At 41.3% G+C, this 24,260-nt stretch overlaps 1 protein-coding gene across 1 annotated transcript in view; it reads right to left on the reverse strand.

Moving 5' to 3' along the window:
* Window positions 1–890: 890 nt before the first annotated feature.
* ENPP1 (ectonucleotide pyrophosphatase/phosphodiesterase 1) overlaps window positions 891–24,260 on the reverse strand; it is a 74,606-nt gene continuing 51,236 nt past the window's right edge. The window contains exons 13-25 of the mRNA XM_054023324.1: window positions 23,394–23,525; window positions 22,430–22,461; window positions 19,985–20,112; window positions 18,245–18,314; window positions 15,576–15,663; window positions 13,495–13,667; window positions 12,910–12,961; window positions 8,933–9,087; window positions 7,357–7,492; window positions 5,761–5,841; window positions 4,759–4,891; window positions 3,770–3,926; window positions 891–2,744 (exon numbers count right to left, since the gene is read on the reverse strand). Of these exons, the coding sequence (XP_053879299.1) occupies window positions 2,577–2,744; window positions 3,770–3,926; window positions 4,759–4,891; window positions 5,761–5,841; window positions 7,357–7,492; window positions 8,933–9,087; window positions 12,910–12,961; window positions 13,495–13,667; window positions 15,576–15,663; window positions 18,245–18,314; window positions 19,985–20,112; window positions 22,430–22,461; window positions 23,394–23,525 (1,505 nt within the window). The 3' untranslated portion in view covers window positions 891–2,576. The remainder of the gene's footprint in view (window positions 2,745–3,769; window positions 3,927–4,758; window positions 4,892–5,760; window positions 5,842–7,356; window positions 7,493–8,932; window positions 9,088–12,909; window positions 12,962–13,494; window positions 13,668–15,575; window positions 15,664–18,244; window positions 18,315–19,984; window positions 20,113–22,429; window positions 22,462–23,393; window positions 23,526–24,260) is intronic.

Genomic DNA, 24,260 nt, shown 5'->3' on the forward strand with positions numbered 1-24,260 from the left:
GAGCCGTGGAGTTTTTATTGCATGTTGGGGGAGCCTCAGAGGTTGAGAGCCCCTGCTCTAGTGGATAGATTCTTCAGTCCATTCCCCCCTCCCAAACTTGACCCCCATTTGCCACTCCAACCTGTCCTTGTCCTGTCTCTTCCCCAGCATAGCTACTTGCCCAGTCCCAGTTTATATTCCTCAGGCTTCTCAGCCTAGTCCCCATCTCTTTCCCCAGTCAGTTCTAGACTCCCCCAAGAGGCTCGCTGAATCCCAATCCCCTACCCACTCCCAGTTCCTTTCCCCTCCTACACCTAGTCCCAATCTCTCCCACTCCACAGCTCCTTGTCCGATCTCAGTGTTCCTCCCCAGACAACTGACTTCTGGTCCTCCCACCCCATTTCTCCCACCATCTCCCAGTCTCAGACCCCCTCCAATCTGGTTCACAGTCTCCTTGCCCAACCAGTTCCAGTCTCCTCTCCCTCTTCAGATTCCCAATCCAGCCTCCTCTCTCGTCTCCGACCCGAGAGCTGCAGGAAAGCTGACAGGTGTGGAGGATCCCACAGTTCAGAGACATCCCTTAGGGGAAGATCTATTAATAGGGATTTGGTATGTTCTAGTAAAGAGAAGCGGATAGAAGTTGATAAACTACAGGTAGGAGCTGAAGAGAAACAGTCTTGTTTATACTTTGGTTATGTGGTTATGGAGAAATTCTTGATCATAAAAGTGTCTATACTAGGATAAAAGGTAAATTTTATCCTACCGTGGATACGCCCCATAAAGGCTAGAAACCAGTTTTTAATGGACTCTTAGACTCTGCTGTAATCTGACCCTGTTAAGAAGGAGATCCATATATTGGCGTTTGTATTTGACTGACCAAGGTATCTGGCATAAAAAAGGAAACCAACTGCAACAGCTTATGCTTTTTTATTTGTCAAAGTTGATGTTACAAAGCCGTTACACTAAATAATGCTATCACAGTCATGATGCAATGTTGCTGCAACACACTTGCACTTCACACAGTGAAACTACTTTAGGAGAATGTTATGCTTGTGACAGAAGAGCTCAAGAAAATACACACAGTGAAAGGAGAAAGTCTAGGGGCCTGATCCAGTTCTACTGAAGTCACTGGAAAAGCTTCCATTGACTTCAATGGGGTTTGGATCAAGCTCCTACATTTCTAGGCTAAACAAGAGCATAAATCTCTCTCTCTAGTGCTCTGCCACAGACTCTACATTCTTTTAATGTAGTTTGTGGTTTTAAAAAAGTAGAAATATATCACTGATTATAAAAGAAATGCTATGTAGAGAGTCTAGTCTTTATAGACCAAAGGAGACCAAGTGGGAATATTATGGAAGTGATGGCATATTGCATCACCAGTAGCTGGTTGTGCAGTACTACAGCTTCCAAGACAGCTGGCTGGCTGCCCTTGGTGGCTTTGCATCTGGCTTTGTATCTGCATGCAAGGTAAGTGAATAGCAATTTAGGTAAATTGGGGAATAAGGACACAGCTGGAAATGCAGATGGGATCTAGTCAGTTGGTGCCTCTCTAGGGACGTACTGTGCTGAAAAGGGGTTCAGGAAAAAAATCAGCCTTGAATGTTAGTGGGGGGGAAGATCATCTTTCACTCTTAATGAAAATGAAAGCAATGGTCCTCTGGGCAATGGCATTTCCCCCCAAAAATGTCAGTTTTCCTTAAAATGACAAATTTATTCCACCAACTCTAAAAACCACCTTGAACCTTTAAGAAACAAAATGTATTAATCAAATCTAGGTTCATCTGGAGTGAGATAATTCTCCAAAACTGTTCTTAGATTCTATTTGATTCATTTCTTATTATACATGTACTCTGAAGCACCACATCCGACATAGTCACAGAACGCGTGTGTAACTGCACATTTCTCTTTAGTTCCTGGTTTACTACAGGATAATAACCTACTACTACTACCAGTTAAAAAAGATATTGCTTTAGCTAGAGGCCTGTGCCATGGTGCTGAAAGTCTTACGCTCTTCCTCTACTGATGACCCACTTGGGGGTGGATGCCATAACACATGCAATATAGCTTTATGCAGTATATTGAATGATATTTTAATAGAACAATGCTCAATGTCTAATTCACTAGACGTTCTGCCCCCCCTTAGAAGCCAGAATGAAAAGGAACCACTGTGTATGCTACATTAATCAGGATTTTAATGGCTTTCCAGGACTTTAACATACTTGCCAATTGTCTCTATTTTTTATCAAAATATTGATAATAATCCCTCCCTTATAAACTTCTTCCACTCCAATGTAATTAAAAAGATTTAGAAGGTGCCATTATAATTTTATCCTCAGTGTTTCTGTATATAAAGTTCAAATGCTGGCAGATCGGCTTTAATAACAGACACAATTCTACCGCATTCAAGTGGGTGTAAGACCAACAGGAGCGGTCTTTCTGTGTTATACTTAGTCCATCAAATATCCCTGAGATATGAATGTGGCACAGATTCTTTCCAATTCTCAATATGGTCAACGGCTCTCAGTAAGTGTTCCAGCTCATTTAAAGACTTTTTTCCTGTAGATAAAATAGTGTATTTACAAAATGAGTTGTGAATTTCACTCCATGGGAAAAGTTGGTAAATATGTTTTTAACTGTAAAATATCAGACACTGGCTGTTTTCTGTCTTGGTAGAAGCTGAGTCCAGTGAGAAGTTCTACATCTCTGACCCGGGCTGTATGAAACCTCATTCGCTCTTCAACCCACAAAAAGTCACGTTTGTGTCTCTGTTGGGATAGAGAAACAAGAGAAAAATTAGGGATATTCTGCAGAATTCTGTTCCAAGGATTACACATACAATATGCTAGTGGAAGGCTGTTTTGTAGAAGTTAAGGCAACAAATTTTCACACAACCTAACCAAGAAGTTGAAAAGATCAGTGGATATCAAGCATTTACAAATATAGCTAAACATAGCACCTGATCTTGTTTTCACAGTTTCATAGATTCCGAGGCCAGAAGGGACCATTGTGATCATCTAGTCTGACCTCCTGCATAACAAAGACCATAGGACTTCCCCCAAATAATTCCTTGAGCAGATCTTTTAGAAAAACATCCAATCTTGATTTAAAAGTTGTTAATGATAGAGAATCCACCACAATCCTTGGTACATTATTCCAATGGTTATTTACTCTCAGTTAAAAATGTATGCCTTATTTCCAGTCTGTATTTGTCTAGCTTCAACTTCCAGCCATTGGATCATTATGCCTTTCTCTGCCAGACTGAAGAGCCCATTATCAAATATTAAAAATTAAAATTAAAGTTGGCTGTCTTGTATAACAGGCAGTATTATTTTAGCAAAGTGACCTTGTAAACTTAAAATGCAACTGATTTTAACCTACTGAGTTATAAAAATGTGAAATCCAGTGGCAGAGGAGGTAATCATGTCAACAGTAATGGATTTGTGTGTCAACTACTGTGATTTGGTGCTGATACTATAGATGTCTCTGCTGAAGTGTCATAATAAGATTCTCTCACTCTATTGTGTTTCAAACCCACCAGCTGTAACCCAGACACTCTTTACAGTTCAAAAGAGCAAAGCACACAACATAGCTACTTTCACACGTAAATAGATATACCACACTTCTATAAACCCACCTTTGTAAATGAAATTGTTTAATCTCACTCTAGGACATCCTTTGAGGTATTTTATAATGACTTTACAGCCATTAACTAATTCATCACTGCTCTGTCTGCAGCGTGAGTCAGGCCTGGCTTCAGATATATACATGGTGCTAAACAAAGGCTACTTACTGTACAGCTTTCATTGTTGTCTGGCCTGTGAGGTACAATGAAAGATAAGGCATCTAGAGCCCCTTCACACTGCAGTGGGGTCTGGGAAATATTTTTACAACTCGTCAGCACAATGAAATAGTGAGTTGGAACCAGAACTTCTGGGTCACGGGTTAATCTGAAATGCAAAGAGGTAGTGTTTTAGATCTACTTCCTCTAAAACTATCAAATTAATGTAGTGCAAAGGCACAATGACACCTGGTGTACTTTAGCAAACAGGTTTTATTAACCTCCTTGGCCCAAGGGAAACCTTCAGAAGCTTAGCACTAGAATATGCCAGTAGAATACTCTGAGCTTTGAAGGGCATTCTAGACTGCTGTCACACAAGCTGAGTTTGGCTGGCTTGATGGTCTAAAGAGTAGGTCTAGTGATGGTCTCAAAAAGGGGAAACCATGATTTGTCATAAAAATAGGTGAGAATCTAAAGTAGATTATTGGCAAAGTTCAGAGCTCTGGCTCAGTTAAAGGAATGCCCAGCTCATCTATTATTTTGAACCAATCTTGCCAACTATAAGAAAATAGCAAATTTTTACAGAGAAGTCGATCAATAGAACTTAGCCAGTTACTCTGAATCAGGAAGGAATCAGACTACCAAGGACAATGGGCTCCTTCATTTGCTCCTGTTTCCTTCAGTACTGGAGACAGTTGCATGGAGTTCTAGGTAAAACCCCATTCGTACAGCTGCCACAGCTCCCAGGTGGACCTAACATACAGGGTTTGTGATTCCATACTTCTGGGGTGTTTTTTTCCTTTTACCTTCTCTTTTGTTGGGCTATTAGCTTTAAAGTGATGTGTTTCGAGCTATGTGACTGGCTACACATTAGCTGATGTATCCTGTATCCAGGAGCTCCTCTGGGGAGATAATTTTTTTGGCAACTAGTGTCATAATTATTATGAAATGATAAAAAAAGGAAAGAAAAAAATCAGCATTAGAAAGGAGAAAATTCCCACCTCTTCACTTTTTCTGGAGTATCGTACAGCCCATTGGAGTCATAATCGAACACGGGGCCACTGACTACATTGACACCATTTCTTTCCAGAGTGTATTTTGGCAGCAGAACATCATAGAAATAGTTCCATAACACTGGAATACAATATGGTAGTGAAAAAGGTTATGTCAGGGGGAGAATTTTTGAAAATAATTGCACTGTGTATTTATCAGTATACAGGCAGCTATGATGAAGATAGAAGAAAAGAGGTGTTTATTGTTAGTCTCCAAAGTTCTCCCCATACCTCCGAGAGACTGATGTCCTAGTTAAGAGTGAGCCATCTTATGTTCCCCATGTGAAATATAACTGTACTAGGCTGAGGCAGACCTGCTTAGCAGGGGGAGTAGTTCTGTACCTAGTTTCTCAGATACCAACTCAATCCCCTTGTGCCCTACATGCACCTCATGCTCCATCTCACTCATGCATGTCTAGCTTGCACATCCCTTCTCTGCTAGATGTGAGATTGTTGCCCTTATTACTACAGCAGACTAGATTTCAGATAAGAAACTCAGGTACAAGACCATCTTTGAGCCTAGAAAGCATTCCTAAACTGGGAACTGGTGTCAATTATTTAACTTTATCCATGTCCATTAAAGACACTCTGCCCAAAATACACACAGGTGAAATTCAGACAGGAGCAAAAATAAGCAACAAAACATTGTAAAATGTTAAATTAAGAAATGAGTTCTGGACCTTTTTTCACATGGGACCAGAGACTGGGAACCCCAAACTCACCCTGGCGAGCAGTTATTCACATGAGCAATTCCACTGACTTTAGTGAAACTACTCAAATGAGTAACTTCTCGTCCATGTAAGCAAGGAGTTCACAGTCTGACCCAATTGTTACCAATTATCTTGGCTGTGACTTAATTTACAGAGGCAGCTGAGCCTGGAATCTTTTGCAATGATTTGGAAACAAGCAAATCAGCAATGCTTTTGCGTGTAAATAAATGTACATAATTACCTTTAAACTCATGATACATAGGCACAATGTTGCTGTTAAGTAGGACTTCATAGGAACTCTTCTTTGTGTCTTTTCTTCGATCTAAAAGAAATGAATGATAAACAACTATTCATTACTTTGTAGGGTCACTTGGAAAGCCATGAGATGCCAGCTACATGGAAGTTAAATAGATCAACTTAAAAATGTTATTGTGGGTCTGACCTATTTCAAAAAAGAGTAAATGCACTTGGGGCCTGATTCTGCTCTCACTGAAGTCAATGCGGGGGTCTGTTCATTCTCTTAAATGGGTGTTGGACCAGGTGCATAGAGAATGAAGGAATCTAGGCAGCAGCTCCAGTAAGTGCAGTTGTCAAATATAAAGTGGACACATTCCTGAAAATGTAAAAATCAGTGCACACTTTTAGATTTCACTGGTCACCTCTGGATCACTGCATGAGTTTTAGGGCCTACTACCAACTCATTCTGCCTGCAGAATAGATGAAAAAAAGTAGAAGGGCCCAGCTCTATCTAAACCTAGAAGATTCTGCCCTAGCACCCAAAACTTAGTGTAGATGCTCAAATAATCAAAAAGAAATAATACCAAATAATACCAATAATACCTGCCCAGCACCTGGTGTAGCCGTTTACATCTGTGCAAAGTAGGGGTAAAATGCTACTGGAGCAGAATAGCAGTGTTTGACATTCACTTTGCACAGGTATAAATAGTTACACAAAGTGTTAGAGAATTAGGCCCAAAATATTTAAGTGCAAACAATTAATTATTTTACTGAAGACCTGATGTGGGACAATACTGTATTTCAGATATAAAATGAGGTCCATTCTAGTTGATTGAAGGAAGTTTCCTACTGAATGCTACACCCTAGTATTTGACATGAGCATTCCTGTACACAAAATGTGAGGTTTTTTTAAATAGTAACCGCCACTTAGGAAGAAAGTTTGAAACTTGCACTATTTGTATTTTCCCAATTCATAAGACTTGATTCAGAGTTCATAAACTCTTCCCCCCTTTCTGCGTGAGGTGCCATGTTAGAAACTTGACTACCTCGCAAATCTCTAGAAGGACGGTGGAAATAATTCCATGCTGTTGTTTAAAGGGATGAAGAATGTTCTGATGCAAAGGTTTTCATCTAGTGAACCAATACACTGTAACTAAGAGGGCAGGCCTAGCCAGTTACACTTTTCACAGCTGGTGAAATCCTGGCCTCACTAAAGTCAATGACAAAATTTCTATCAACTTCAGTGGAGCCAGGATTTCAGCCAGTATTGGTCTAGCTGTAAATTTTTTGCAAGTGATTTTCCTCCTTTGCTTTATTCAAGACACCCTGAATTGTCGCTGGTGACAGTGGGAGTAAGAACATCTTGGGCATCCTGCCAACTGCCAAAGTAAAGTTTGGAGATTCCTATTCCTTGCATGTTAGCATAAATGGTAGATTGAAATGGATTATACTGCAAATGGCTTAGCAGTAGCAACCTCATGCCTTCAGTTAATTCCCTGGATCTTTTTATTACAAAGGGTGCCCCCTTCCACTATTGCATGAACAAAACATAGGGATGACAGAACTCAGACAAGTTGTGTGAAGACGACAGTGAATTTACTTGGAGGGAAAAGGAATCCGTAGTTCAGTTGATGGTGATTTTTGTAAAATGAACAAGTCTTGCTAGAACTAGAAGGGATACGAATGTCCACATGTAAACAGTTGGACAAGTTTTCCACAGAGGCAGTCCGGTTATCCTATTGAACAGAAAAAGAATAATAATTTGCTGTACAAATAGCTGAGTCACCATCATGGTTCACTTCCATATTTGTGTTTACAAAACCCTAAAAAATTGTCTGCAATTGTCCTTAGTTGTGTGAGGAGACTAAGTTTAAGAAGGAATAAATGTTCTTGCGTCCTTATTTTGATGAGGCAAAAATTGCTTCATATGAGTATCTTATAAATAAGACGACAGAACTGAGGCATTCCATGTGCTGTGGGAAGAATTTCCCTTATTTAAAGAAAACCTAGATGTGCATGTTAGAAGTGCCTGAGAGCCTTCAGGAGGTGTTGTGGCATTGAAGTGATTTAGCAGTCCTGGATTTTATTTTTTGTGAAGTATTTGTTTCCCTGTAGCTTATTCTTAAGTATATTTTTGTATGATACGTAGTATTTTAAATAACAAATATTTATTGAAAATCCTGCAATTTCTCCAAGTAATCAGACTGAATAACATTCTCTGCTGATCCTAAATTGTTTTTAATCTAAGGCCACTCTAAGAAAAATATTTCTATGAAATAATTTTCTATACCATCATGTGTGTTTCAGTCTATTTTACTTTAAAGATGCTTGCCATGGATTCATGTGAATATTTATTGTAATTTCAGTGGTGAGTATTTAGAAGGTGACCTCGGGGATCAGTGTATTTGGCAACATGTTATTATTAGCCTCATCCAATATTTAAGAATTGGATTTGGTTCTTTGTCATCATTTACTGTCAGTATCTCAAGTCAAACATAGGTTACTGGGCTCAATGCTGAAGTAACGGGGTGAAATTTAATGGCCTGTTTTATACTGGAGGTCAGACTAGGTGATCTAATGGTCCCTTCTAGCCTTTTAGTCATAGATGGGCTTCCTGCTTTGGGAAAGGGAAGGAACAGGTCAAGGACCTGCCTGGTTTCTCATTATACACTAGCCACACAGAAACTACATAGGATGTCCTTTAGAAAAGGCCCCTGGTACTATGAAACCATTCTTAATGTGGGGGTTCCAGATGCAGCCACTACCATGGAGGCTATGGACCCACTCTGCCAAGGAGTTGGCCCATCCAGAGACCCAAAGCCAGAGTGGATTCACAGGGCCTCTCCACCAATGGTTTTTGCCTCCTGGAGATTGCCACAGTTTCTGGGGATCTGCTGGTTTCTGGAGGCAGAACTGCAGCTCACTTCAGGGAAGGGAGAGGAGCCACAGTATGTGGCTGTATGTTTTCCTCCCCACATTCCCTTTCTTGTGGGTGTTTTCATGGGACATATGCTATGGGCAGCTATTATGTGAATTTTGGGGCAACAAACATTCAAAAGCAGAGCGGCTTCCAGCCCTGAAATTCCAGTTTACAAAAAACAATAAAAAAACAACCTCTGACCAAAAAGGGTAACAGGAGGAAGAACAAAGCATTACAGAAGCCAGCAAATACTTACGTATTTGCTAACAGTATAAGCACTCCACAAAGTCATATTGAGATCCTGGCTGTATCCACTCACATACTGGTGATGGTAAAGGAGGTAATATGTGCTTCTCTGCTGTAGAACCCTGGGCCTCCCATAAGGCAAACTGTATTTCTCGATCTTCTTTACTAGAGCAGAAACAGGGTTCATTACAAGTTCTATACACTTTGCATATTTGTTGAGATTTTCTGCAGTGCACCTTCATATTTCTTGTGATGGCAAGTTCTTGCCACAATTTCCAACTACCACACAGAAAAATCATGATTAAGACAAGAGGAAGAGAAAGGTACTAGCCTGCAGAGCACTTCCATGATCATGCAATAGATTGGTAAATAACCAATATCTGATATTTAAATATGTAGTAGAATTAAACTCAAAGAGGAAGTAATGCATTTTGCCAGTATAGAGTAACCATTTAAAATTAGAGATGGTCCTAAATTTCCCCAAAATTTGGGTGGGTGTTTCAGTTCAAGTGTTTCTTCTGGAACCCACCGCTCTTAGTGTTTAGGGAGAAACAATGACTAGTTGATAGGTTTGGAGTATGTTGAAAGGATAGGGACAGACTTCAGTTTTACTGAAGCAGTAAGTCATATAATTGACTTTGATTTCAATGTCTCTCTTTGAAGTCCTTTCATTAATCAATGACTTAGTGAAATGTTGGTTAGTCCTTCATAAGGATGTGCATTTAGTTCCACAATGAATTACTGTCATAGCCAGAGACTGTTCCTTACACCCTTTTTCTACCAACTGGCCTGAGACAGCAGGAAAAAGTGCCATTACAATATATTTACACCGTAATTGTAATGCAACTACAGTACAGTGTAATTACAGTCACTCTAATAAAAAGTGTGCCTAATTTCTCCATACAGTGCAGAATAATTCAGGACAATTAACATTTTAATGTTTTTGCACCACTGTAATTGTGTGTGGCTCCTTTTCCTGTGTGGCTATGAACTATTCTTTTCTTTACAATCCAGAAAGGATTTATCTGTTTGCTTTCTGCACAATTATCACTGTGGGTTTTTTTTAATCTGTAGTGACTCCTTTCACTTGTACAGTAGAATCCCAGAGTTACGAACACCTCAGGATTGGAGGTTATTTGTAACTCTGAAATGTTCGTAACTTGGAACAAAACATTATGGTTGTTCTTTCAAAAGTTTACAGCTGAACACTGACTTAATACAACCTTGAAACTTTACTATGCAGAAGAAAAATGCTGCTTTTAACAATCTTAATTTAAATGAAACAAGCACAGAAAAGGTTTCCTTACCTTGTTATTTTTTTTTTTTTTACTTTCCCTTTATTTTTTTAGTAGTTTACATTTAACTAGGGTTACCATACGTCCGGATTTTCCCGGACATGTCCGGCTTTTTGGGCTCCAAATCCCCGTCCGGGGGGAAATCCCAAAAAGCCGGACATGTCCGGGAAAATCAGACATGCGGTGCCGGGCCGGGGGCTCGGGGGGCCCGGCCGGCGGCTCGGGTGCCGGGCCGGGAGCTCGGGGGCTCGGCCGGCGGTGCTCGGGGGGCCCGGTGCCGGGGGCTCGGGTGCCGGGCCGGGGGCTCGGGGGCTCAGCCGGCGGTGCTCGGGGGGCCCGGTGCCGGGCCGGGGGCTCGGGGGCTCGGCCGGCGGTGCTCGGGGGGCCCGGTGCCGGGCCGGGGGTTCGGGGGCTCGGCCGGCGGTGCTCGGGGGGGCCCGGTGCCGGGCCGGGGGCTCGGGGGGCCCGGCTGGCGGTGCCGGGCCGGAGGCTCGGGGGGGCCTGGCCGGCGGCTCGGGTGCCGGGCCGGGGGCTCGGGGGCTCGGCCGGCGGTGCTCGGGGGGGCCCGGTGCCGGGCCGGGGGCTCGGGGGGCCCGGCCGGCGGTGCCGGGACAGGCCGGGGGCTCGGGTGCCGGGCTGGGAGCTTGGGGGCTCGGCCGGCGGTGCTCGGGGGGCCCGGTGCCGGGCCGGGCCGGGGGCTCGGGGGGCCTGGCCGGCGGCTCGGGTGCCGGGCCGGGGGCTCGGCCGGCGGGGCTCGGGGGGGGCCCGGTGCCGGGCCGGGGGCTCGGCCACCGGGTCGGGGGCTCGGGTGCCGGGTCGGGGGCTCGGCCGGCGGTGCCGGGCCGGGGGCTCGGGGGACGGGCTGGGGACCTGCGCTGCCGGGGGTGGGCCGCACCTCCTCCACCCACACCCCCCGTTACCTGCTTCAGGCTTCCCGCGACTCAAATGTTCGCGGGAAGCAGGGGAGGGGGCGGAGACTTTGGGGAGGGGGCGGAGTTGGGGCGGGAGCGGGGGCAGGGCTGGGGCCCCTTTAAAGTGTCCTCCTTTCGGAGGCACTAAATATGGTAACCCTAATTTAACATAGTACTATACTGTATTTGGCTTTCTTTCTTTCTTTCTTTCTTTCTTTCTTATTTTTTTGGTCTGTGCTCTGTGTACTTCTGGTTCCAAATGAGATGTGTGGTTGACCCGTCAATTTGTAATTCTGGTGTTCGTAACTCTGAGGTTCTACTGTATTTGGTAAGTGTAGTCACTATAACTTTTAATATCAAGATCTGAATTACTGGAGTATTGTTATCTAAACTGTTAAATGTGTAGAACGGTCCTGCTTCCATTGAAGACAATGACATTAATGTCAATGGATGCAGGATCAGGCTCTTAGACTTACATCTTTACAAAAATGAGTCAATTGGAATTATGGGCCTGATCCTGCAGTCTTTACTCAGGCCCATTCAGCAAGGTACTTAAGGATATGCTTAACTTTAAGCAAGTCATAGGCCCACTAACTTCAATAGGACTACCCACTGAATATCTTGCTGAATTGGGAACTCAAGCAAAATTCCCAGGATCGGGCCTAAAAAGTTACTACGTGGATCTCATTTTGTTGATCATCTGCATGAGTGCTACGAAATACTGAAAGCAAGGATTTTAAGAGGTTCTGGGGTATGTTTTTAAAGTATCTGCTGTTATTGTTGAGTAGACTCATGAAAAACTCTTATCCCAAGGCCTACACCACAGCAGTCTACACATATCTGCCAAAGCATCCAGTTATTCATGAATGGACAAAAAATGTCTAATCCTGCCTTCAATGGGGACATAACCCTATAGCTATTAATGGGAGTTACTCAAGGGCACAGAATTTATTTTCATGGGAGGTGGTGATGTCACCTCTGTCTTGAATACAAACACAGAACAAGGTCCATATCAACTTATTGAACTTTCTGACATTTTAATCAACCTGAATCCATTTTTGATATTATTAATGCCAGCGGATGCATTCCACATGACCATTAGTTAGGTTTTAGTTCTGATGACTTAGTCACCAGCTATTGGTCAATGGCTCATTTAAAAGGGAAAAAACAGCTTCAATATGGTCATAACAGAATATATCCTATTACAAACCACAGTAATGCAGATATACTGTTGACCATGTAAATAAACCTATTTTATTCTTATGACTAATACTGTAGATTGTCTAAAGATCTTCTATGTTTCATCATATATGCAGGCATCAACATTTGCAGGGTTTTCCTAGCTAATTTTTCCTCATGAAATTCTTATGTATCCCATGTTGTCAAATTCAAAACCTACCATAGGAGAATTCAAGTATATCTAGATAATCAAGAAGTAGATTGCCCTATATGCCATATCAGTTCTGTATTTAACAGAGCAACCATGTAGTTATGGCCTCAAATATACACTACATTTCTATAAAAATATACTGCATAGTAATAGAGTTTTAAAAAACAGCAGTTTACAAGACAGAGGGATCTATTTGTAAAGATGAATAGTTCAGGTAAATACCAGTAAAAGATGAGATTCGTTGTTCAGCCCATGTACTTGAGTAGGACTCAGGATAAATCTAGGCATTGGTCAAACTTTTAAATAAAATAAAAAATATTTTTACTTAAAACACACACACACACACACACACACACACACACCATTTTCTCCTATAAAATAAAATGCTTACCTTCTGATGCAGTGTGATTTAACTGTTGCTGAAAATCCCTTATGGGCAAGCCCTATAAAACAAACATACGATGCTACTGTTTGTTGTATAGAGCACGATTCCCTGCCAACAGTTCTCAACTATAAATATACAAAACCCTTTGTTAACAAATTCAAGCGCTCTGTTCCACAAGCCTTCCACACAGGAACTCCCAGTGAAGTCAACTGGAGAACTGCCAATCGACAGCACGCAGAATCAAGGTTTAAATTAAGAAAATAAAGTCTTCAATTTTATATACAACTATCCTCCACAGGAGGAAGATTCCCATATGATAAAGCCAAGAAGGAAAGAGTTCAGTGCTTCTCTGTCAAACCTTGCCTTCCAATGGCAGCATTTGGTCCTACGTGAAAAGGTAGATCAGGCCCTCTATACCTATTGCTCATTAAAATCAATAGAAATCTTTCCATTGATGTCAATGGGCACTCTATCACGCCTACAGATGGCAAAATTATGAATGTATTGATCACAGTCAGGAGTATACAGTTTCAGACACAATTACAAACAAATTATTTTGGCTCAGCAGTTTTATCCATCTGAATTACTTACCGCCAAATCACATGAGCAACCAATGTCCAATGAAGAGGTGGCTTTCATGAGCGGATACACAGATGGATGACTTTCCTCCTCTGGATGTCTTGGAATGTAAACAGGATTCTTTAAAAGGTGGTTTAGGCTTCCATGAGTTCCGTTGTTGTCGGCTGGTGTTATACCAAGCAAATCTACAAACAATTCAAACTGAACATTAAGGGGGAACCAAAAAAATATATAAAAAGGAACAGGAGTACTTGTGGCACCTTAGAGACTAACAATTTTATTTGACTAAAAAATACATGGCAGTATTACAGTTTGGCTGTGACTATACTCATGTGGGTGCCATGATTGCAGCATTGCCTGTTGCTGTCTTACTACTCCATGCAGTCAAACTAAGTCAGGTGGCAGATTTATGTAGCTGCTTTCACAGCCAGCTACCATTTGTGATGGTCACTTGTAGTGAAGGAGGGAGACACCATTTCTCATCCACCTGCCTCCTGATAGTGGAGAGGGAAGGGACAATGCTCCCCTATGTAAAAAAAAACAAACACACACAAAACTTGCACCTTGTGGGAGTTGAACTTGTAGCCTCCAAATCTGAAATAGTGGCTAATAATTGGTGCACGAAGTTGGTGGCTATTGAGCACCCAGGTTTTGGGGGAACTCCTGATCAATTATCTTCTGAAAGTTGAGATGCTGGCATGGGTACCTGTTGAAGGCACTAGGGCCTACAGCTGAACTGGCTCCTCTGAGTTGCCAATACAGACTTCCACTCTTGCCTCTCCCTATAAGAGGTGATAGCTCAAGGGAGAAGCTTGCATAGCTGCAGTGGAGTTTAACTAGTGGCTGGTCTACTATATCCTTCATCAATGATAGTAGCAACAGTCCCAAAAGGAAACAACAACGTATGTGCAAGTAAGAGAAAAAGGGATGCGGCTTCCTGCCGATGGCCCTGATCCACTAAAACATTTAGGCACCAGAGCTTTCCCACTAACTTCAGTGGGACTATTCACAGGCTTAAGTGTTTTTCTGGATCAAGGCCTTTGGTAATAGAATTCCAGAGGAAAAAAGGAAAGAAGGAGTTTTCAGGGGAGGCTTTAGAGCAGACATGCCAAACCCATGAAAAAAATGCAGAAATTGGGCTTGTTTTTGGCTTAATTGGCTTGTGAGTTGCTTGTTGACTAGTTTTTGGCTTGTAGCTTTCTTTTTTTTGATCGGCTGCTGGCAAACAGTGGCATGGGAGGGGGGGATGGCAAGCAGGGGCAAGGGGAGGAGAGAGTCAAGGTGCACAGCAGGCCCACCACAGTCCAAGACTGCATGCCAGGAGGATCTAGTCACAGAGTGTTGGGGTTCTTAGGGATTGGCTTGGTTTGGCCTGGTTTTGAAATGGAATTAGCTTGATTTTTGGCTTATTGTGAATGTTGGGTGCTTATTTACTGCGTGAAAGTTGGCAACTGTGCTTCAGAGGGTGGAAAGACAGGTGGAGACCCCCGGGGACATAGAGGGAACTAGCAGGTGGAGAGAGAGATGTGGAGGATTATAGACAGACAATGGAAGACAGTGGTGAGCTAAGGAAACCAAGAACAGAGAAAAGTAAAAGTGAAGAAGAGATACCATAATATGAGGGGAGAGCAAAGGAGCCAACGAGGCATCCAGTTTACAGAAAGAGATCTAAGGTTGATGTTGCGGGTGCAATAAATAGTAATGTTACAGGAAATAAAGAGACAAGTGTCCTGAATAAATCACATGAGGATGTGCAGTAGGTGAGCACACAGGCATGCAAGGAAAGAAGGAAACATCAATCAAGTAATCTAGAAAGGCTACTTTTTGGCAGGGGCAGGACAGATTGTTTTAATTCTTTTATGTCAAAAGTTAAATTGTTCCAATCAGAAAGAGAGTTCATATTAATCTGCTTTTTTACTCTAGGGGTCTGATCTTTCTGAGGAATACACATGACTTCAAATTTATGAAATGCATTAGGCTCTAAGGGAGAAGCTTCATCAGAGATTTAAACACGTGTTTATTAAGATTTTTATTTTTATGCCCAAGAGGTTTTCACAGGCTTATGAGGGGAAAAAAAGATTGCTTATTCTTACCACATATTAAATTATAGATTTCAATATTTTCAAATGGGTCAACTTGAGTCTTGAACTTGAATCCAGGTCCAAATCCAATGAAGAGAGCCTACAGTTTAAACAAAACTCCAATTTACTTTTGTCTTTAAGGAATATTACAGTAAAAAAAGTGTACATATTATTACATAAACTGAAATCACTTTTATCCATTTACATTTTATCTTTGATGATAAACATATACAGTGTGCCATGGGCTGAACTAGGTGCAGATTTATTTTTTAAAGATATATATGTCACATGACAACAAAGGGCTAATCATGGAAGAAATTTTAAGAGGTAGAAGAAGCATTTGCAGAAGATGGGGGAGGTGGACAAGTCTGAGCAAATCTGAGTTTGATTCACAGCTGGCTTTAAAAGTTATCTTCAGCAAATGTAAACCTTGTGATGTATGAAAGTCCCCTCCTTTTGAGCAAATTAATTCCGCTTCCAAATGTTTACTTAAATAAAATCACTTAAAAGGAACTTAGTGTAACTGGCATACGTTACCTGAACAGCTTATTTGCAAGCCGTTAGTCTGAGGCACTCATTGTTTTATGGTTAATTCAAAGGGACTGAAAGCTACACATGGGTTCTTTTATCAGCTCTGCCACAGAGCTTGTGTGACCTTGAGAAAGTGACTGAATCTGAGATTGTGATCATTGTTTGCAAAGAGCTTTTAGATCTTGCCGAGGAAGGTGATATAGAAGGGAAACAGTATTATATCGCTTCTGCGAAGATGGGTGTGATCTACTGGGTGTGCAGTTTTCATGCAGAAAGAGAAAACAATCTTTCCTCTTGTGAGAGGGGGGGGGATTGGGAAGGCTAGTTGGCCAGGTTAGATGAATAATACAAATATGGGGTAAAGTCAATTACATATGTTTAACTATGACTTTTAGGACAGTTTGATCTCAACAATACATAATTGTTGAAGGCATGTACAGGTTTCTGTAGTAAGAGTCAAATTTCCATTGTATTTACTAACTCCAGCTCTATAGAAGGAGCACAGAAATGAACAGAAACATTCATACGTTCCAAGGCAGAAGGGACAATTGTGATCATCTAGTCTGACCTCCTGTATAACACTGGCCATAGAACTTCCTCAAGTAATTCCTAGAGCATAGCTTTTAAAAAAATAGCCAATCTTGATTTAAAAATTGTCTGTGATGGAGAATTCACCACAAACCCTGGCACAATATTCCAGTGGTTAATTACTTTCACCATTAAATATTTACACCTTGTTTTCCATCTGAATTTGTCTAGCTTCAAGTTACAAATAAATATTTAAATGATTAAATATTTCTTTCCCATACTTATAAACTAATGAAGTCACCCATTAACCTTCTCTTCACTATAGGACACGTTTTCTAATCCTCTAATAGTTCTCTGAACCCTCTCCCATTTATCATCAACATCCTTCTTGAACTGTAGGCACCATAACGGGACACAGTACTCCAGCAGTGGTCGCACCAGTGTCATATACTGATGTAAAATAACCTCTCTACTTCTATTCAAGAGTCCGTGTTTATACATTCAAGAATTGCATTAGCTCTTTTGGCCAACATCGCATTGGGAGTTCATGTTCAACTGATGATCCCCAAATCTTTTTCAGAGTCACTGCTTCCCAGAATAGAGCCCCTATCATGTGAGAATGGTCTACATTCTTTGTACCTAGCTGTATTAAAATATATATTGTTTGCTTATGCCAAGTTAACACCAAGTAATCCAGATTGCTCTTTATCAGTGACCTGTCCTCTTCATTATTTACCATTCCCCCAATTTTTGTGTCATCTGCAAACTTTATCCTTGATTCATTTTATTCTCAGCATCTTGATTTTGTGCTGAGTGCTCATATCTTCCGTCTTTTTACTCTCCCCTTTTCTTATAAGTTAAATGCCTTCCTGACCACTCTAGGCTGCCAGCTGATCTTGATGGTCTTCAGCAACTTGGCCCTCCAGCCAAGACACAAAGTCCAAATAATACCCCAGATGGGGTTCAAAAGAGTCCAATAACTATATAGCATATTTGCCCTTGCTACGGTCATCAGTCCTAGCTCTGGGCCCTTTATTCGGGCTCCCAAATAAGACCTGTCCCCTTCTTGGGGTTTATAACACTTTACCTATGGCTAGTAGGGGAACTCTGGGTTCCAACCCAGGGACCCTATAAACTGCAACCACATACTGTAATATTTACTCTAATCCGTAGCTGCTACTTCCGCGGGCCTCTTCCTGCCAGGCCCTTTATCTCCATCCTTATCTCAGGGCCAGCACCCACAGGTTATTCTCTAGCTCCATCCCCCTTCTTCACTCCTCTCATCCCATCCAGGAACTGACCCGCTAAGGCTCTACAGATCCTTTTATCTCAGCCTGCTGGGCTCAGTTTGGCTATGGCTTCCAAGATGGTTGCTCCATTGAGGCCTCTCTAAGCAAGCAAGGAGAACCCATCTTTGCTTCTCTTTTTCTCCCACCTCACTGCTTCCTAGGGCAGGGTGTGGCAGAACAGCATGGCCTGCAGGAGGGGGCCACAAAGGCCTGGTACACCCCGTAACAGGGTGTGCCCTGGATTAAACAAACATATGCACGAAAATCATCCCTTGCAACCTGTAAATAAGGTGAATTAAGCTATCATAAGCGTTACCATCTTCTGAATCTTACCTGCATACTCATGAAGCGATTGTCTGAGCCATGGAATCCACCACTGCAATATTTGATTTCAAATGGTTTTCTATTTAAAAGAAGTCACAGGGTATGTAACCAATAATACTTACGTTACAAAATGTATTTATGTAAAAATATATTCAGTAGCTTTGTTTGTCTGCATATAAAAGGAGACATTAACTAAAGTGAAGTCTATACCCCAGGGGCCTACAGAGTCTGTAAGCTCTGCAGGAGTAAACCTTTAAATTTTGAAGAATAGAGGCTGTCATCTGCAGATATAATCTCTGCAAGTCATGGGTAGCGCCAGTCTCTTCCCAGTGGGTGGGTTAAGGTGGACTACACAGAAAATGAGGGGCGGCTACGCCCTCCCTTGCTAGGAAGCCCCACCCCTCTCCATAGTCCTGCCCCCTGCTCCTCCTCAATTAAGTGCCAGCCCCGCCTCTTCCCCCGAGGCCCGGACCCCTGGCCAGGTTGGAGGCTGGAAGCCAGAGTTAGGCAGCATGGGATGGCTGCTGCACTGGCTGGTGCCATGGTGCAGGAAGCCACGGTGCTCCCTCATCTATTCCTGCTGCTGCTGCTCAGGACCCTGGGGCTGTGGCTGCTCCTCAGCTCCCCACCACCCTTCGACTGCTCACAGCCTATGTGGGGGGACCTGCCTCTGGGGCTGGCAGAGTCCTTGGGGAGCAGTGACTGCGGGGGGTGGTGCCTAGGAGCCCGGCTGTAGCAACTGCTGCTGGCCAGATGCCCAGCTCTGAAGGCAGTTTTTGCTGCCAGCAGCAACAGAGAAGTAAGTGTCCAGGGTAAGTGTTATATTGGTTTCATGTTTTGATTATGATTGTGTTCATGCAATAATTTGATCAGTAGTTTATCTCAATCTGTCTTCTTGTTGACTTATTGATTCCAGTGTATACTATTGTTAATTCCTTGATTAATTCCTGTGATCTCCATTGCAACCTCAGTTCAACAGTTTTACTGTTTAGTGTTTTAGGGAATTTAGTAAAATTAGTTAGCTTTACATTTGCTTGTTTATTTTAAAAGTCGTAAGACATACACCAGATAGGTTCTCTCTTCAAATGTCAACATGGTATATATGGACCACTGACCCACTCCTAAATTAAACCCTTATTACCACTACACAATATACTACTATTCTGGCAATGGTAAATATATAGGTCAGAAGAAACAATGCAATTTCTGACAGTGAAATAAGAGAACAAGACATAATTGGGGATGGCCAAGGAAATTTCACCTCTAGGTCCCCAGCAAAGTTACCACCTGGACTGCTAGTAGCTAAAAGTACAATAGGGTTGTTCAATAGCTTGTGAGAAGTGAGTTGATTCACTGCAGTTCACAGACAGACACTGATTCAGCAAAGCACTTACACACATGCTTAACTTTAAGCACATGCTTTGGGAATTAAGCAGGTACTTAAGTGCTTTCCAGAAATGGGGTCTTAATTGACAAGTATCCACATCACAAAACCCACCAACACCTTAGGCATATTTAGCAAGGAGAAGTTTATATAGACTAAGGTGATCCCACCAAATCAGGGACAAGGGCACTGTAGGAAAAAGCTTATTTTGTGCTACACCTGTTCTGTGGATAAACAGAGACCTCAGTCTCCAATGGCTGTCAATCTAGAACCATTCATTTGTTTTAATTTTTCTCCTCCAAAGCAAAAGAACAAGTCAAGAAACTCTTTACCGTATAATCAAATACTGATGAATGGTAACTTACCGAGCGAGTTGCCACTGGGGGTCTAAGTAAAAATGTACTCGTTCAATTCGGTCGTTGTTGACGTAGTGAAAACGCTTGGGTAAGAACTCTTTCATAAATGCTTTGAAATGCTGATCTGGGTCTATGCACTGAAATTTTTAAATTAAGATATACATTTAATAATGTGTAAAAAAACTAGTCATGACCATCATGCATAAATTCTTATGAACATCAGAAACTAAGTGCTTAGCAGTGCTTTAATGACAAAGGGTCTTGTCCAACTCCTGTTAAAGTCAATGGGAGTCTTACACTCAAAGACCTATTGGATGGTGCATAAATATCAGTTACTTACATTTGAGAATCGGTCAATATACATTTTAACAGTTATTTTAACAGTTAGATGCTGTCAACTATTTTTTTTTTAAATTATCTAATTTTTTGCTCCTTTTTCTGATGAGGTTCTGACCACATTGGACTTGATAACACTGGCTGGTATTAAGACCTTTATTCATTGAGGTCTCTCTTATGTAAGAGGCGTCACATGAACAGAATGTCAAAGTCTAGTGGTGTTTAATTGTCCAGTCTGAGAATGCTGAAACACTCTATTATGGAAAATCATACACATACAAAGGTTTTAATATATTGGTCACCCATAGATAGTTAAATATTCTCCCCCACCAACATTCCCTTTTCCTTTATGTAATCCCCACTTCGAGTTTGCCAGCTCCTGGAATACCAGACTGAGCCACTTAGGGGGTCCTACCCTACAAACTACAACAATAATAGCTACCAGAGTCCTCTGACACCATTTCCCACCATGCTTGGAGTCAGAGGTGGGGACAGAAGGGACTAGAAAATCCTGATGAGGCCAATAAGGAGGTTTCTACATGGGATGTTCTGGACAGTGAGTATGATGCAATGTCAGCTGAGAGAGGCGTTAAAAATAGAAAAGTCTAATGAATGACAAACAAAACTTAAGTCAAGTATCAGCCAAAAGTGAGTCACTGAGGTCACAATCATAGAAATGTAGAGCTGGAAGGGAACTCAAAGGGTCATCAACTTCGGCCCCCTCCACTGAGGCAGACCCAAGTAAACCTAGATCATCCCTGACAGATGTTTGTCCAACCTGTTCTTAAAAGCCTCTAGGGTTTCACAACCTCCCTTGGAAGCTTATTCCAGTCCTTAACTATCCTTATATTTACAAACTTTTTCCCAATATCTACCCAAAACCACCTTTGCTGCAGATTAAGCCCATTACTTCTTGTCCTACCTTCAGTGGACATAGAGAACAATGGATCAGCATCCTCTTTAGAAGAGCCCTGAACATATTTGAAGACTATTACCAGGCCCCCCTTCAGTTTTCTTTTCTCAAGACTAAACATGCCCAGTTTTTTTAACCTTCCTCATAGGTCAGGTTTTCTAAACCTTTTTATCATTTTTGTTTCTCTCCTCTGGAATGTCTCCAATTTGTCCACATCTTTCCTAAAGTGTGGCACCAAGAATTAGACACAGTACTCCAGCTGAGGCCTCGCCATTGCTGAGTAGAGCAGGACCATTACCTCCCATGTCTTACATATACCATTACCATTAATACATCTCAGAATCATATTTGCCTTTTTCCTCAACTGCATTACATTGTTGACTATTATAACCCCCAAATCCTTTCCAGTAGTACTACCACCTAGCCAGTTATTCCCTATTTTGTAGTTGTGCATTTGATTTTTCCTTCTTAAGCGTAATACTTTGCACTTGTCTTTAATGAATTTAATCTTGTTGATTTCAGTTCTCTAATTTGTCAAGGTCGTTCTGAAGTCTAATCTTACCCTCCAATTTGCTTGTGACCCTTCCCAGCTTGGTGTCATCCACTAATTTTATAAGAATACTCTCCACTCCATTTTCCAAGTTATTAGTGAAAATATTGACTATTGAGTAGTACTGGACCTAGGACTGACCTCTGTGGCACCCCACTAGATATGCCCTCCCACTTTCATAGCAAACCACTGGTAACTTTTCTTTGAGTACAGTTTTTCAACCAGTTGTGCACACGCCTTATTGTAATTTAATCTAGACCACATTTCCCTAGTTTGCTTATTAGAATGTCAGGTGGGACTGTGTCAAAAGCCCTACTGAAATCAAGACACATCATGGCTACTGTTTTCTTCATACCCACTAGACCAGTAACCCTGTTAAAGAAGGAAATTAGGTAGGTTTGGCATGATTTGTTCTTGACAAATCCTGCTGGCTATTTCTTATAACCCTTATTACTGTAACCCTTGTCCACTTTTCTCCCTATTGTTTCTCTTCCTGTCATTGTGTCATATCTAGAATTGGGTAGTAACCTTTTGGGGCGGTGACCCTCTCTTTTCATATATTATATAAGGAGACAAGCATACTGCTACTGTAAAAATAATAATAAATGTCAATATGAATTGAGAAGCATGAGCCAACACTAAAGACAACACTTACTGTAAGTTGTTTGGTAACACGTTGGTAATCAACTGGAAGAGTCAGATGTAAAAATTAGTCACCTAAAGTTTAAAAAAAAAAGATGCAAAATAAAAGGCTTCCAAATATGGAATACTGATTCAATACCACATAACGCAGTCATCTAGGTTAAAAATCATTTCTAAATGTAAGCAACTTATTTTTCCTGTTTGAAAACCAAGCAACCAATAGTAAAAACAAAATCAGTAAGAAAATCTTCAAGCTATACTTTTTAACTAGCTGTCTTTTTAGGGGAGGTTTCCTTCACATTCTCTTCTCTCCAATCACTTTGGTTATTTACTTTTAATGTTCACATATTTATCGTTTAAATGGTGTTGACAGAAAAGGATGTTGCCAATTAGAATTTGACATTCCAGGATGTATTGCAATGTGCACATAAGAAGCAGTAACTGTTGTGCTAGTCTAATAGCTTGGAGTTTTCTTGACATAACTTAGCTTTGGTAAAGTTTATATTAACATGTTTTTAATAAACTTCCAAGGAAAAATCCCACCAAAAGAAAAAAAAAATAATCCAACAACCTTCCTTGGAAAAGGATAGGGTCCAGGCTAGGAAAGATTCATAGAGTTTAAGGCCAGAAGAGACCATTAAGTCATCTAGTTTGACCTCCTGTATATCACAGGCCACTACATTTCTCCTAGTTACTCCTGTATTGAATCCAATAACTTGTGTTTGGCTAAACCATATAGAGATTAAGGGCCCCAGCTACACATGTAAGTGAACTAGGTCTTTAAATGCCTTTAAGAGCAGAAGATTTATGCTTCTAGGCCATAACAGTTTCCCCAACCCTTATGGTTCAATTTCTCCGTAAGCTTGTACTGAATCTGAGGAATATCAGTATATTCTATACAAATTAATCCTCACTTAATTTTAAAAAGTTTAGAAATAGATAATCAAGTAACACAAATTAGTTTAGCAACTACATACAAGAGAAATACTCATCTGGAACATTTTGGGGTCTTAAGCGAGCTGCAGGGCCAGGAATTATTGTGATATCTTGAACATTCTCCATGTATGTGCTCAGATATGCTGTTTTACTACAGCTAGCTGTTTCCATGCCTGCAAAAGGGAAAAGTGTTATTTTTAAAATAGGTAGGTACAAATCTGCAATACTCCTAATAACAGAACATGTAGCTGTTTTGTACAAAGGGGAAATGTGCTTGGTGATAATTTAGTCAGGAAAGCCACAAGACATCTGAACAGCTGAAAGGAAATGTGAACTCATACGGTACATAAACATCTACCCTTTCAGCAGCCCAGTAACACTCCCTCATGATAGTTCTCACAAGAAAACTGCAATACATTTTCCCTACTGAAGGAGAAAAATAAAGGATACTGTGGGGGTTGGACCGACAGAGTGGATAACTTTTCAGTTCTGGGCTGTAGTCAGAAATCTAAGTTTCTACACATAGCCCTGCAGTAAAAGACAGGTCAGAGGCAACTAGTGGAAATAATAGGCCATGGCTGTGGCTTTCGGCTTCATTTGTGCAGTGTGTATATGCACACCACAGTGACTACTTAAGAAAAACAAAAACAGGATGTTTTAAGAATATAACTAGTTTTTATTAATTATAATAGAATCTATTTCTTTGAAGTCACTTAAGCTAGAATGGGGAAAGAGAGAGTTGGGTGCAGCATGTGAAAAGAAAGTGAATTATATCATTCCCCCCCCCCACCAACTCCACAAATTAACAACAAAACTGCTCTGGCACTGTAAAATGTAATTTACATTAAGGCCCACTTATGCCACCAGAGAACTATAAAGGGGCTGGGGTGTAAATAAGAATCAGGTCC

Source organism: Malaclemys terrapin, chromosome 3 (genome assembly GCF_027887155.1).
Source record: "Malaclemys terrapin pileata isolate rMalTer1 chromosome 3, rMalTer1.hap1, whole genome shotgun sequence".
Taxonomy (NCBI): Eukaryota; Metazoa; Chordata; order Testudines; family Emydidae; genus Malaclemys; species Malaclemys terrapin.